Raw genomic sequence first — 14,258 nt, forward strand, 5'->3', positions numbered from 1 at the left:
CTCTCTCTCTCTCTCTCCCTCTCTCTCCCTCTCTCTCTCTCTCTTTCTCTCTCTCTCTCTCTCTCTCTCTCTCTCTCTCTCTCTCTCTCTCTCTCTCTCTCTCTCTCTCTCTCTATTTCTCTCTCTCTCTCTCTCTCTCTCTCTCTCTCTCTCTCTCTCTCTCTCTCTCTCTCTCTCTCTCTCTCTCTCTCTCTCTCTCACACACACACACACACACACACAATCACACAAACAAAGACACACATTCTCTAAAATGTTCTCACACTCTCAAATCAGATAAAATAAAAAAGGAAACGATGCAAGCTATGCAAAGAATCAAGGTAGCAACAGATCTAATAATAACACATCTGGCAGAGCTATTTACAAAGTGCCTGTTGAAAACGGCCTACATTGTGAAGCAGTTGCTGTGAGACTTACAGTACAATACTATCCGACGTGTTGACACGTCACATGACCACATTGAGACCCAGGTCTTTGATCCCGCGATGCAAAGTGTAGAGTATGCACCACGACCTTGTCACAGTTGGACATGTTGATGTAAATTATTTGAGTCTATGCTACTTCTGATGACATGTTTCAAGCTAACAACAGTGATGAATGGTTTCTTCTGCACATAATGGGCATATACGTTTTTATGATTTTGCAGAGAAGTTAAAGACTACAAACATGGCCACTTTGCCATTTCTGACAAAGCCAAGACAGACCAAAGGTTTTTAAATTAGAAACTGTGGGCGTGGCTGATTTACCATTCCGCCCACTTCCAATATAAACTGAATTCTTACTTGTGTTTCGAGAGATGCTTCATGAACCATCTTTAGAAGGCAAGCTTGTTTACCTTGTGTCTCCGTTAGAATAAACCACGTGTTGAACATTTACCACTCTCCAAGTCATACCTAGCCCGAGAAGACCATACCACAGAGGATCAAATTAGTTTTTCATCAATGTTTACCACAATGATGTTGATTATAAACACCATGAGTGTCACGACGCAGGCCCTGGAAAAAGGGACACACAATTTGCATCCACCTTTCCAAATCAACATCCCCCAAGAGGAAGTTGCCCAATATAGTATGCTATGGACTTGGTAGTTACCTGATGAACCAGCAGACTCAGACAGGTCGATTTGCTCAGGTTGGCCTCAGAGCTGTCCTGACTACAGACAACATTCCTGATATACGGTGATCCTTCCTGAGAAGAAAGTCATTTTCCGTTGTTCATTATGAGAGTCTGTTGTGTAATTACAAACGTAATAACTTTATGCAATTGTGTATTTTTCTGACATTGTGTGTGTGTGTGTGTGTGTGTGTGTGTGTGTGTGTGTGTGTGTGTGTGTGTGTGTGTGTGTGTGTGTGTGTGTGTGTGTGTGTGTGTGTGTGTGTGTGTGGGATATGGCCCCTGCACAAATTGAGTTTGTCAGCCCAAACTAAAGCATAGCTCCCTCTGGTGTTTGTAAATGGCACTGCGCTCTCCCGAGCTCAGCCTTCTGTATTGATTGACTTCAGCCTTCTGTAAAATATCCCTTCGTTTTAGAAACGTTTCTTCAGCTTTCAGGGCCGCTTGTACCACTAATGGAACACATCTGTGATCATCAGAGATAGATTTTGCATAGAAATGAATTATTCACAACCAATTCATTCATGAGATCAGACTTATTACTTACACTAAAATATTTGCTTTGATTTGCCCTGCTTGAAAAAATGTCACGACTTCTATTTAATGCAATACACTTTCATGCAACATTTATTAACCACAAAAAAGATATGTTAGACTTAGGCCTGTTTTATTGTCATTTAATAAGTCCTCCTTTACGGGACTCCAAAACCAAACGCGGATCAGCGGCACTATTTCCAACGCGTGGCCAAACATATATGACATCAGTAGTGTCATTGTGGAAATTGATAAGAATCTGGTTAGGCCAGTGTTTACTCAGTTTCCGTAGTGTAGTGGTTATCACGTTCGCCTCACACGCGAAAGGTCCCCGGTTCGAAACCGGGCGGAAACACTTTTTGGAAATACTTTCCTAATTTTGACCACTATCAACTAAAACACCTACATATAATTCACGATTATCAATAATTCATCAATATAACATAACAATGATAATAATAATGAAACCTTTGTGTTTGGATGTGAGTGTGTGTTTGTGTGCGTGTGTGAGCCCATAGTAGTGCTTCCGTATCAGATCTTTTGAAAGAAAGATAAGGATAGCATTTAAATATATGTATACTACTATCTTCGAAAGTCCAAAGACCACTGAATCGTCCTTCTTTATGTATTTGTCTTGGGGGAGCACACACACACACACACACACACACGCACACACACACACACGCACACACGCACACGTAAACACGAACACGCGCGGGCGAGAAGGAAATAAATAGACTAGGGTAGAAGAGTTCTTGACTTATTTGTGTTACAGGCCTTTTGCCAGCACCGACCAGGAAACTCCATATTTGGGCAACAGGATGTCGATTGCGGAAGCAGGATATCCTTGCATGGGCAACCGGGGTGTTGACTTGTTGGACCGGGGAAGCCAGTGACGATTTTATTGGCTCATTCAATACAAACGCATAAGTGTAAATCCTAGACAAGAGTCTATTAAAAGTGGGAGGGAAGGCGGCCTGCCACTACCTGCCTTTGGTGGTTAATGTGCCGTTAAGTTTAATAGGTTGACATTACATTGGAATCTATGCCGTACGGAGTTTAAAATTATCAGTAATCGCACCGCAAATAGCCTAAGCCTAGGTATTCATAGCTGTCGCAAGTACAACTATATCCATAGTAGCACTAAATATTTAATCTTTCATTATTTTTAGGTTTCAAGAACCGACGGTTGCTAGTCTTAGATTATTTTTAGTCATTATAGCCAACACTTATAAAATATTAATGATCTTATACTTTTTTTTATTTAAGTTTGGAAATTGTCTAGTTAATTATCCGACAGAGAAACAGAAAACTCAATTGTGTTCATTTTTTTGTTTATTTACTTTCAACACCCTATTGAATGGGGCATATTATGTAGTGGTTTTTCTTCTTTGGCAGAAAAGTGCTTTCAAATAGCCATACAGATACAAAAAATAAGGCACTATAAGGCAGTATGCAATCAATTCAAATATGAACTGCATATAAACTTCACCATAATTGAAATACCTACTCAGTAGGTACCAACACAACATTCCCATTACTGTTAAACAAGTACACTATACAGGTATACACTATTTACATGTACAATAAAAAATATATAATCCTATTTTTGTTACAGAAATACAATCTTTGTGCACGTTCTCAATACAAACCATCGTCAAGCATTATTGCTAAAGGCACAGGACATAGAAAACATTTGATCAAGCGCACACTTGGCATTGTAACTATCGTAACGTGATTGGTCTTACAGAGCATGTTAAACCTCTCTTGGTCATCGCGGCTGGTATTTGTAAAAAAAAGTAAAAAATACTTTGGATCAAAGTCTTTTGAGTTTGTCCGACAGCACCGGTCTGGTGTGACCGCATCACATCCGGACGGAACCGCCACGTCTTGCTCCTGGTTGGTGGAGTCTGTCCATCTGTCTCTCTGTCTCTCTCCCGCACTCAGCAGACGTCAGAGCCGTGCGGCGAGGAGCGTCTGCTCACGTGCTCCCAGTGGGGGCTCAGGCCCGGGGAGGAGGAGGAGGAGGAGGGCCCCTGTCCGTAGACGGAGGAGGGGGGGTAGAACAAGGCCCCTGTGGGGGAGGAGAGGGAGCCGCAGGAGGAGGAGGGGGAGGAGGAGAGGGAGGGGCTGGACGGGGAGGAGCAGTACTCGGACGTGGCGCCCGGGTCGCTGCAGGGCGGGCGAGGCGAGGAGGAGGAAGGGGAGGCGGAGCTGAAGGCCGCCACCGCCGCCGCCTCGGGCGCCATCTTGCGGTCGCGCTGCCTCAGGTGGATCTTGCCGTGGCGCTTGCACTCGTCGCTGCGGGCGAACTTGCGTCCGCAGTGGGCGCAGGCGAAGGGCTTCTCGCCGGTGTGCGTGCGGATGTGCGTGGTCAGGTGGTCGCTGCGGCTGAAGCTCCGCATGCAGATGCGGCACTGGAAGGGCTTCTGGCCCGTGTGCACGCGCACGTGGCGGGTCAGCTCGTCCGAGCGCGAGAAGCGGCGCTCGCAGCCCTCGGCGGGGCAGGCGTAGGGCCGCTCGCTGGGGGTCTTCTTGTACTGCCGGCCCAGCGGGTGCTTTCGGAGCGGGAGGGGTTTGCCCCGCGGGCCCCCGGGGGCCCCGGTGAGGCCGTGGCCCAGGGGGATGTCCATGGACTGGGACTGGGGCTGGCCGCTGGAGAAGGCCTTGATGGTGAACAGGGGGGTGAGGGGAGGTTGCTGGTGCTGCGGCTGGACGTTGAAGACGGAGAGGTCGTGCACCTGGCCCAGGACGGGCTTCTGGTCCTGGGGGAGCAGGCCGAGACCGCACCCTGGCTGCTGCTGCTGCTGCAGCTGCTGGTGGGGGTGGGGGTGGTGGTGGGAGAGGCGATAGTCTGGGATCATCTGCATCATGGAGGGGGGCGCCGGGGCGGCGTGCCTGGGGGCGGGGCTCGGGTTGTGGTAGGCGAGGGGAGCACACGGAGATTGGACCGACGGGTGAGAGAATGCCTGGGAGGGGAACGCCATGGAGTGGTCCATGCCCACGGACTCCGGGTGCAACGTGTGCGGGGAGGAGGAAGACACGGACGAAGAGGAGGAGGAGGAGGAGGAGGACAGCTCGCAGGCTCCGGATGAAGAGGAGGAGGGAGTGGCTAGGCTGACCAGCCCGGTGACCAGGCTGAGGAGGGACTCGGGCCAGATGTTGCCTCCGCTGTGGGTGGTGCTGGTGGGGCCGCAGGTGGAGCTGGGAGCCGGGGAGGGCTCCAGGGTGAAGCGGCCGCTGTAGGCCAGCGGCGGCAGACGGGCAGGGAATGAGGGGATACCCAGGAGTTCTGAGATTATCTTGGATTCCTCACAGCAGGCCGAAAGCTCGAGGAGGCTGTCTGGATGAGACGGAGGGGGAAAGAGACGTTATAGTGGTTGTTGGTTTGGCTTATTTCTGCAGCATTATTCTAAAATCTGACTATTTTACAGGGCAACCTTTTTTAAATGATGCAGGAAACGTTTATTAGTTTCGCTTTGGAGCTTGAAGAGTCAATGATTTATTGGCATAATGAAATATGTTGTTTGAAATTTGATTTGTTGCGACATCGCAGTTTAAAGTAAGTGAATGCAATTGTTTTTAAAGATCCAATTATGCAATAATACACACACGCCTATATCGTTTTGGTTGCATGGCAATAAACAGAAAATTACAGCTATTCTTTCAGACCATTTTTGTAAAAAATAAAAAAATATTATTATTTATTATTCGGAGGATCCCCTTACCTCCACAAGGACGATCCACGTCTCCGCTCTCCCCGGTCAGAAAGCCCAGTCCGTCAGTAGAGGCGGTCAGGAAAGAGTTCCCTGCTGCAGCGCTCTGGAGCAACAGGTGAAGCTCCTCCAGCTTCTGATAGCTGTCCAGCGGCGAGTGAGGAGGCGCAAAGCCGCCAAGAGGGTCGGATATTTGCAGACTGGAAAGAAACCGCTCTGTCTTGACCGCAGCCATGTCACGGATGTCCTGGGACTTGCTGCTCAAACGAGTGTCCAGTCGCTGCGGATCTGAAATCTGTTCCGCTGTCTCAGCTTCCACCGATGTCTGTGTAGCCGGTGGAGAGACACTTTGGTCGGACTCTTGCCGCTGTTGATGATGGTGGTGCAGACTTAAATGATTGAAATGATGTCGTCTTGAATCCAGAAGGTTGCATAAGCCTATGTTAAGTGATGCGTGACAAATGCGTGAATTGAGTTTGTTATCCAGATATGACTTCAAAGTCAGCGCGGAGGATGCGTGTTTCAGTGGACTGTTGACAGCGCTTGAACTTGGGAATCTATGCTCTGTTTCAATGAGCCTTCCCCGCCTTATAAAGCCTCTTGTCGTGACGCTAAGTTCCGAATATGGCGTGAGGAAGCCCATATTTGGGCATTGTCCTCGGAAGAAAGACACGGATAGGAGTTGCACTTTATATTCATGCTTTTTTATTGTGGGTAATTTATCGATCATTCCACACAGAAAACTCGGTGCACCAGCCAGGCTTTTACTAACATGACATAAACGGTATGCGTTGTGTGAGTTTAGCGCGCCGCCATAGCCGGAAACGACTGCTACAGCGAAGCAGCAGCTCTTCATATGGAGTGGTTCCGGTAGCGTCCTACTTCCATGCCCATACATGGTATTTCCTCTAAGAATGCTGATCTGGGCGTTTAGCATAAATGGAACCCTACCCTGCAAGTCCCACAGCGATTATTGCATGAATAAAAGTGACAACAGACTGTTTTAAAATGTAAGCAATGTACCGGTATATGTTTCATTATAGGCAAGTAGAAAAAAAGTATATTATATATTATATTATATTTCAGCTTGCCATTTGCAGTCTTATAAAATAAAACAACTCTAAATCGACTTGAAATATTTTATTATTTAATTTATGGAATCAATTATTCTAAAACCTTCAAGACTTATGCATCGATAAAAATGTAATAAAATGTTAGAATAACCATTTCAGCTTTCTGGTAATTTAATCAATATTTTATCCAACGCAGAAAATTCTAGCATATCAAACGGTACAAATTAAAAAGCAAAAGTCAACCGATTCTAGAGCACTGTTAACGCATGTCTAACCAGTCTATAAAGTTAACAAATTACCAACATCAGCGCCGTTCTTCTCCTGCGCCGTCTGCCAACCCCGCACGTTCACGTTTCTCCCTGCAGCGGCCCTGTTGCGGTCTGAGCAGCAGGTGAGCCGCCTCGGGCCGCTCCACAGGGTGCCTCCCTCTCCCCCTGACCAACCGTACAGGATCAACCGCATACCTGCGCTGATCGCTCCCCGCCTTCAATGAGCTCGCCTGTCCCAGCCGCCACCTCACACAACACAGCCGCATGAGATAAATCTCCTCTTGAGGGCAAAAGCTGTCAGGGGAGACGCATATGTTTGACATATAAGTCTGGAGTGGAAATATGAGGACGCGACATGCTCCTCAATTAACGCGTTATCTTCTTCACCGCTTGTGTGTGTGTGTGTGTGTGTGTGTGTGTGTGTGTGTGTGTGTGTGTGTGTGTGTGTGTGTGTGTGTGTGTGTGTGTGTGTGTGTGTGTGTGTGTGTGTGTGTGTGTGTGTGTGTGTGTGTGTGTGTGTGTGTGTGTGTGTGTGTTTACACCTGGCTCTCTTGTTGGTCAGGGTGAAGACCAGGGGCTCCCATGTTATAGCCGGCTACATGGATAATATGCTATGCTGCCTCATACCAGTAGATGGCGTAGTTCGACACGTCACTAAATACCCAAGTAAAGAGAAGCAGATCGTACAAAGATGGCTCGCTTTAGCAGTTAACACCTTGACCAGACTAGGCTTCTTGTTGTAAACTACGGTAGTCGTCATTGGCCAGATGCGCCCGAATGGTCTGTCCTAAATTTGCAACAACAGCCAAAAACGCATTAAGACTGAATAACCAGGATAGCAATGGTACCTGCCTATTAGCTTGTTGATGGCCAAAGGTTTGTGGTCAAACACACCTTTGAATGTATTCGTGAACAGATAACACTGTTCAAACAGAGTCAAACATAGACGGTACATAGGAGATCTACTCCTATGTACCGTCATAGTCCTACAGGGGATTAGGATTCAAAGCTTAACTGGTATATCCCCACCCATACACCATATGTCATAAAACAACTGAATAACGTCATTTGATAATGCCTGTAGGCCTAGTAGGCCGGAAAGGGGAAAAAATCATTGAATACAAAGCAGAATAGGGTAAGTAATTTTTTTTGTGTCTTAATTTTAAAGCATTTAATGTAAATCACTGTTTTCAATAATTCTGAAACCTTTTACAACCAAGAAGATGTGCCATAAAACCTTGAGAAGTTATGTTGCCAAGTCAGTCCATTATAATAGATGATAAAATGCTGAAATGATGGAAGAATTATTAAAACATATATCGGGCCTATAAATATTTTTTAGCCCATATACAGCACAGTTGTACCGTTCTTCATAAGCTAATGTGTTTAGTTTAGACAGGCTGACTCACCAACCAAGGTCTGGAATATTTATTCAAGTATTTTTATGAAAAGATAAACATACTGAGAGAAACACACCACCCACATAAATATACCGGCTCAATAGGTCCAAACATGAGGAGGCGAGTGAGTCATGAAATGAAAGAAGCATCAGCCAGTCGAAAGGTCTATTATAAGCCCATACAGATGACTGTGATTAAAAGTCAAACTCTTTGACAGCTTGTATAGTTTCTTCTGAGGAAGCAACATGTGTTATGTGTGTGCCTGAATGTGTGTGTGTGTGTGTGTGTGTGTGTGTGTGTGTGTGTGTGTGTGTGTGTGTGTGTGTGTGTGCCTGAATGTGTGCCTCTCCGTGTATGTAACTGCGTGTGTGTGTGTGTGTGTGTATGTGTGTGTGTGTGTGTGTGTGTGTGTGTGTGTGTGTGTGTGTGTGTGTGTGTGTGTGTGTGTGTGTGTGTGTGTGTGTGTGCGTGCCTGGGTGTGTGGGTTGAAGTCTGCTCTTGACGTTGGTGATGTAACACTACTCTCCTCCTGAGAAGCGCACACATTGAATGTATTTTCATTGCTAGTATTAACAGCAATACGACGAAGAAAAATACAAGCGCAATACAAGGTGTTCAATTATATTGGACATATTGTCAAATACACAGTGTCAAAAACTACACAGACAAATTATTATTTTTTATTATTTATTTGATTATTTCGAACATGTAAAAGAAAACAAAAAATATATATCATACAGAAATTATTGATGTTAAACAAAATAGAAAGCATAATTCGATTCATAAATGATAAATACTTGATAATTGTAACATGTTCGAAAAGGGGTGGGAAGAAGTTTATTATAACATACTACTTTTCATGACTAAATGCTATTTAAATTTTACAAACATTAATTTGAGTTTGTAAAATTTAAACCGACCAAGTTGGAAAACCTGGGTCGAAAAGACACTTTCTCCACGGCCCTGTGGTAATGGGGGTACAGTTCATCGAAGACCTCCTTGGAGAGGAACCTGAGGTCGACCTAGTTGTCGGCGATGCCCGTATCACCCCAAGTATGCCGCTGCTTAGAGAGCTCCTTAGCTGAACACATCTCCGGTGGTGAGGACCACCTCGCTCTCCTTACGTCGGACGAGCACAGATTGACCTAGTGCTGGGTGATTAATCGAATTTAGATCTCGATTTCGATTTTAGCGTCAAACGATCACAAAACTATTATGATCGATTCTACGATTTTTTTGGATACATATCTGTATCCACACAGCTGGATGCATATCTGTACATTATTTTAGGGTTTAACATTTTCTTTTTGACCATTTTGTGCATTTTGTAAGTGTATCTTTTATAAGGCGAGATTCCTAAGTTTTCAGTTACAAAGGGTTTTTGGGAGAGACATGCTGAATAAATACATCGTGTTTTCAAAAATAATCGTTTGAATAATCGTGATGTGATGTACCCTCCCGTGATCGTGGTCAGGGCAGCCATCAACACAGCGAATGCAGGTCTGAATCGATGTAACAGGATCTTATATTGGCCAGAACTAATTGCTTCACCGTGGAAAACACCCCTTTCTCCAGCTGCTGCCTACGGAATGTCAACTTACTTCTAATGCAAATCATGCAATTATAATTCTATTAAAAAGAATACTTTATCTGATGTGGCCATGAATCACAGTAACGACGCTAGCAGGCCAGTACCTATAGTATAAGTGCTTGATTTGTTTTAGTTTAGACCTTTGTGGTATTAACCCAGTGCTGGCCAATGGGTTATTTAGATGAAGACATTACCTGTGAGACGTTTACCGTGTATTTACTCTGCGAATAACTTTGCTCATCAACACATTGAGGTCCTGCACTGTAGCTCTACATCAGCTTCCGGGTGGCCAATGGCCTCATAAAGGCTGTACCGTGGAAACGTGGGTGAACAGCTGGTGTTTCCGCAGCAATGTAATACACATTCTACATCCATGCACACAAACACACACACACACACACACACACACACACACACACACACACACACACACACACACACACACACACACACACACACACACACACACACACACACACACACACACACACACAGGACAGAGAGATAAGACACGGACATACGTTAACACTATGCAGGTACGTATGTCGTTTTTTTTTAAATCCACGCCACCGCCACATTGGTAGAATTAGCCTGAGTTCAGAACACACACGAGGAAGATCCAGTTTCTGATCGTAATGACACAATATGGTTCAAACCCAAATCATGAAGACTTTTGTGCTTTTTTTATTTGTATTAATAATATTAAGTAATATGTGTTTTGTAGTTGCTGTGTTATTGATCGTAGGGTTTGATTACAATGTTGTGGTTGTAGCCGCCACCAGGTGGATGAAGAACATACTGCACCATGAACTTGACCACCAGACAGCAATCAATATATCAATCAATACTCAGATAAAAAATAAGATAGAAATCTGGTATCTGTGGTGGCTGTCCTAGGCCTCTAATAAGCCTGTCCAATAATTTCCCTAATTTCCCTGTCTGGCTCCCTACTTATCCAGCTACCTGTGCACGCTCTGCCTGTGCACTTATTGTATATGACCGGCGTCCTTGACAAGGCTAGACATTGCTATTGCTAAAGCTAGCGAGCTTTTAGCATTGTTGAGTGGCTTTGGAAGGAGGCCTGAAGAGAGGGGAGGGATTGTTTCCGTTGGATTCCTTCAAAATCGATCTACTCCAAGATGGCTTATCTAGCTTCAAGTCCCATAACATCTTGGTTAAATTACCTTAAGTCACAGCCTCCCGCTTGAATGTGTTACGTTTTCACCGGAGGAAGCGATGCATTGCGGTTGGATCTCCAGTGAACTCACTGACCGTGGTCGTGATGGCCCAAGAGGAGACAGGGTGAGGAGCAGGCAGGGTGTGTCCTGATAGAACACGCGGATTTGGTTCTCAGGGTTGATCATGGTGATGATGTGAAGCTCCACCAGATGCTCCACCAGACCAGGAACATTGTTCCTCCATCTGAGGCCCAGAGGCAGCAGCCGCCGCCGCTGATCCTCTCCGAACTGACCGGGCAGTTTAACATCTGAAAACAGTCAGCGGCACGAAGCACAACACATTGAACAGAAGGGGATCAAACACAAACAGACACGCACCCACCTCACGAGATTTGACACACACACATGAAATCACACGCATACACAAGATCACACACACACACACACACACACACACACACACACACACACACACACACACACACACACACACACACACACATACACAGATACGCACGCACACACACAAAAGACACCAAACACACACACACGCACCGACACAAATACACAGACACACACAGACACAAATACAAATACACAGACACACACACAAAAGACACCAAACACACACACACGCACCGACACAAATACACAGACACACACAGACACAAATACAAATACACAGACACACACAGACACAGACAGACACACACAGACACACACACTCAGCCACAGACACACATACAAACAGACACAAACACACACACACACACACACACACACACACACACACACACACACACACACACACACACACACACACACACACACACACACACAAAAGATCGCACACAAACACGCACCCACGTGCATACAGACACTCACCCACAGGCATGCACACAGACAGACACAAACAATTTACCACATCGTTGGGGCTAATAAGGACACTAAAAAGGCCTTGTCAATTGCCGAAGTGTCCTTAGTGTCAAGTGTTAGCTCCCAGCCTGTTTATTTGAGCTGCTTATCCCCGCATGTTTCCTTAGCCGTCCAGCCTGGCCAGCCTGCTCACCGATCCTTTCAGCTGCTCCAAAAAGTCTGGGTCATACTTTATAGTCTCATGTAGATCTAACTTGGTCAGAACATTCAGATCGCTGTCTTTGGCCGCCCTGTCAGTCAAATGTACACACACGGTCGCACACACGGTCACACACACACTGTCGTGACTCTGTCACTCCATGACGGAGACATGTATCATAATGTCAATGATACATGACAATAATTTCAGGCATCAATGGTTGTTAACTGTAGACTATATCGAGCACGAGATTCTTTAAAGGCCAAAGTGATTATCTAAATGTCAGCTAGCTTAACAAAACTACCAACCCATGACAGGACAGTAGGCCTATAGGCCTGCTGGCTACCGATTTACACAAAGATATTACATGGACTTTAGCCCTCGGGTCATTTGACAAATTTGTAAGTATTTCAGCAAATAAATCTTGAATAAATAAATAATATAAATGTTTAAAATATAAAAGTTTTCAAACCGCTATAGATACCGACGGTTCTAACGGAACGTTGTTTTCGTGCGTGGGACAACAGCGCGCGTCACCAGCAGCAGGAGCGTGTGTTTGTTATCATGAACATCACTGTAACAGAATGCTATGCTGTATTTAGACTGTAGTTGCTATAGCAGCGAGGGCTATAAATAACGCGAGTCAAGCTATTTAGCTCTGTTTTTATTACCTGGATGCAAAAAAAAAATGAAATATGTCAAAATAAGTAGTTTTTCTCTTTGTATCATAGGTTTTACCGCCCCCTATTGGCCATTGTAAATCACAACAGATTCCTGTTCCAGTTGCGTCTTCATACATGAAGATAAAGATTTAAAGAAAAAACGAATGGTTTAACAAGCTTTCACATGTTTTAGCTAAACCTGTAACTGCTGAAACTCTATTGATTCCATACTTGCTTCGCAAGATTCCACCTTGTGTGAGTTTCGTAAATGAGAGGACAATAAATAGCATGGGTTTAGTCTTCGGTGAAGATCTTTCTGTCAGTTCATGTAGGTTTGTAAACTGTTACAGAGGGAGAATTCATCGGTTGACTAGTGGATTTAAAATGCCTGCTCCCCTTTTCCCTCTATGATCCACACTTAAAATGGTAAACGTAGCCTATTGCGTGCATTTAACAAAGGACATAATCCCTTGTATTGTAAGCTAAATAATAAATAAGATAACAAGTACACCGTTTTCTTCCCTTTTCATTGTAAAATAATTTCCAATAATCTTTATTATACACAAACTTTTGAAATTGCCTCCATTTTTTTAACACATACAATAAAAAACATTTCTAAAAGACAGAGATGACCTGCCTACAGTCTCTCAGCTAACATCTTTACACATCTTTTTCTTTTATTTTTTTTCCATCATTTTTTTAAATGATTATGGTTGCTGCAGCAGTATAATATTATATTACAGTGCACCATCCGAATACAGTGGCCTCTTCCATTTTGAAGTTCTTGATAACTCATTAAACACAGTGCATTGAATGCCTACATCAACCCATCCGAGTCAGTGATGAACAAACATATTTATAAAAAAAAAAAGCAACTACAGACAATGAACAAATTTTCATCGCTGTCTATCCTCGCTGCACTCAATTTTGAGGAAAGAATAACTTGTAAGGCATATGCTGACTGTTATAATTCCATGAGTAGACTGTGATGATTCCCGTGAAGAGTGGCGGGTGGGATGAGACCGAGACATGAGGACGGCCGCCGCGGAGGCTGCGTTCCGCCGCATGTTCCCGTCACGTTGTGCAGTAATCCAGACAAACACACTTCAGCATTTTGTCTGTAAATTATTTGAAAATCTGGTAACGTTTATTTTTTTCCACCCATAATCTTTTTGAAAACGTAGTTGACAGTAGATCAGAAAAGTAATCTTTCATAATTTGTCTTGAATTTGACTTTTTGAACATGCATTTTAATATTCTTCTTTTGTATCTAAACAAGAGTATGCCCCAGGCGGAACAGAAACCCTGGGCCTAGGAATCCCTGAACCCACTCAGCCCCAGGTCTGGCCCTCAGCCTGTAAATATAAATACAATATGTGTTGAGTCTAATGGCGTCAGCCTCCATCACTTGGTTCTGTACACACCGTCTCTACTCAGTCTTCCCCAGAAAAGATGATTGTGGTGTTCAGACACTGTGTTGCACTCAGGTAACTATCAGATGGTAGCGAACAGAATGCATGAACATTGTGGTAGCATTCAAACTGGAGCTCATGTGTGTCATGTCAAAAACCACCAGGGAAGGGGTTGGTTGCAATAAAACATCTGAGCTTTGTTATCAGTGTGTGGGTGGGGGGGCGATAAGGGGGG

General features: G+C 44.5%; 1 protein-coding gene and 1 non-coding gene across 2 annotated transcripts; one reads left to right on the top strand and one right to left on the bottom strand.

Moving 5' to 3' along the window:
• Positions 1 to 1,929: 1,929 nt before the first annotated feature.
• On the top strand, positions 1,930 to 2,002 carry trnav-cac (transfer RNA valine (anticodon CAC)). Its single transcript has one exon. It is a non-coding gene; the product is annotated as a tRNA-Val (tRNA).
• A 634-nt stretch (positions 2,003 to 2,636) lies between these two features.
• On the bottom strand, positions 2,637 to 5,934 carry LOC130386283 (early growth response protein 1-A-like). The gene is made up of 2 exons (XM_056595103.1): positions 5,376 to 5,934; positions 2,637 to 4,990 (listed from the first exon to the last, which is right to left on the bottom strand). Exons 1-2 carry the CDS (start codon positions 5,596 to 5,598, stop codon positions 3,591 to 3,593), a joined length of 1,623 nt encoding a protein of 540 aa, XP_056451078.1. The 5' UTR covers positions 5,599 to 5,934; the 3' UTR covers positions 2,637 to 3,590.
• Between the last annotated feature and the right edge of the window lie 8,324 nt (positions 5,935 to 14,258).

Source organism: Gadus chalcogrammus, chromosome 7 (assembly GCF_026213295.1).
Source record: "Gadus chalcogrammus isolate NIFS_2021 chromosome 7, NIFS_Gcha_1.0, whole genome shotgun sequence".
Classification (NCBI taxonomy): Eukaryota; Metazoa; Chordata; class Actinopteri; order Gadiformes; family Gadidae; genus Gadus; species Gadus chalcogrammus.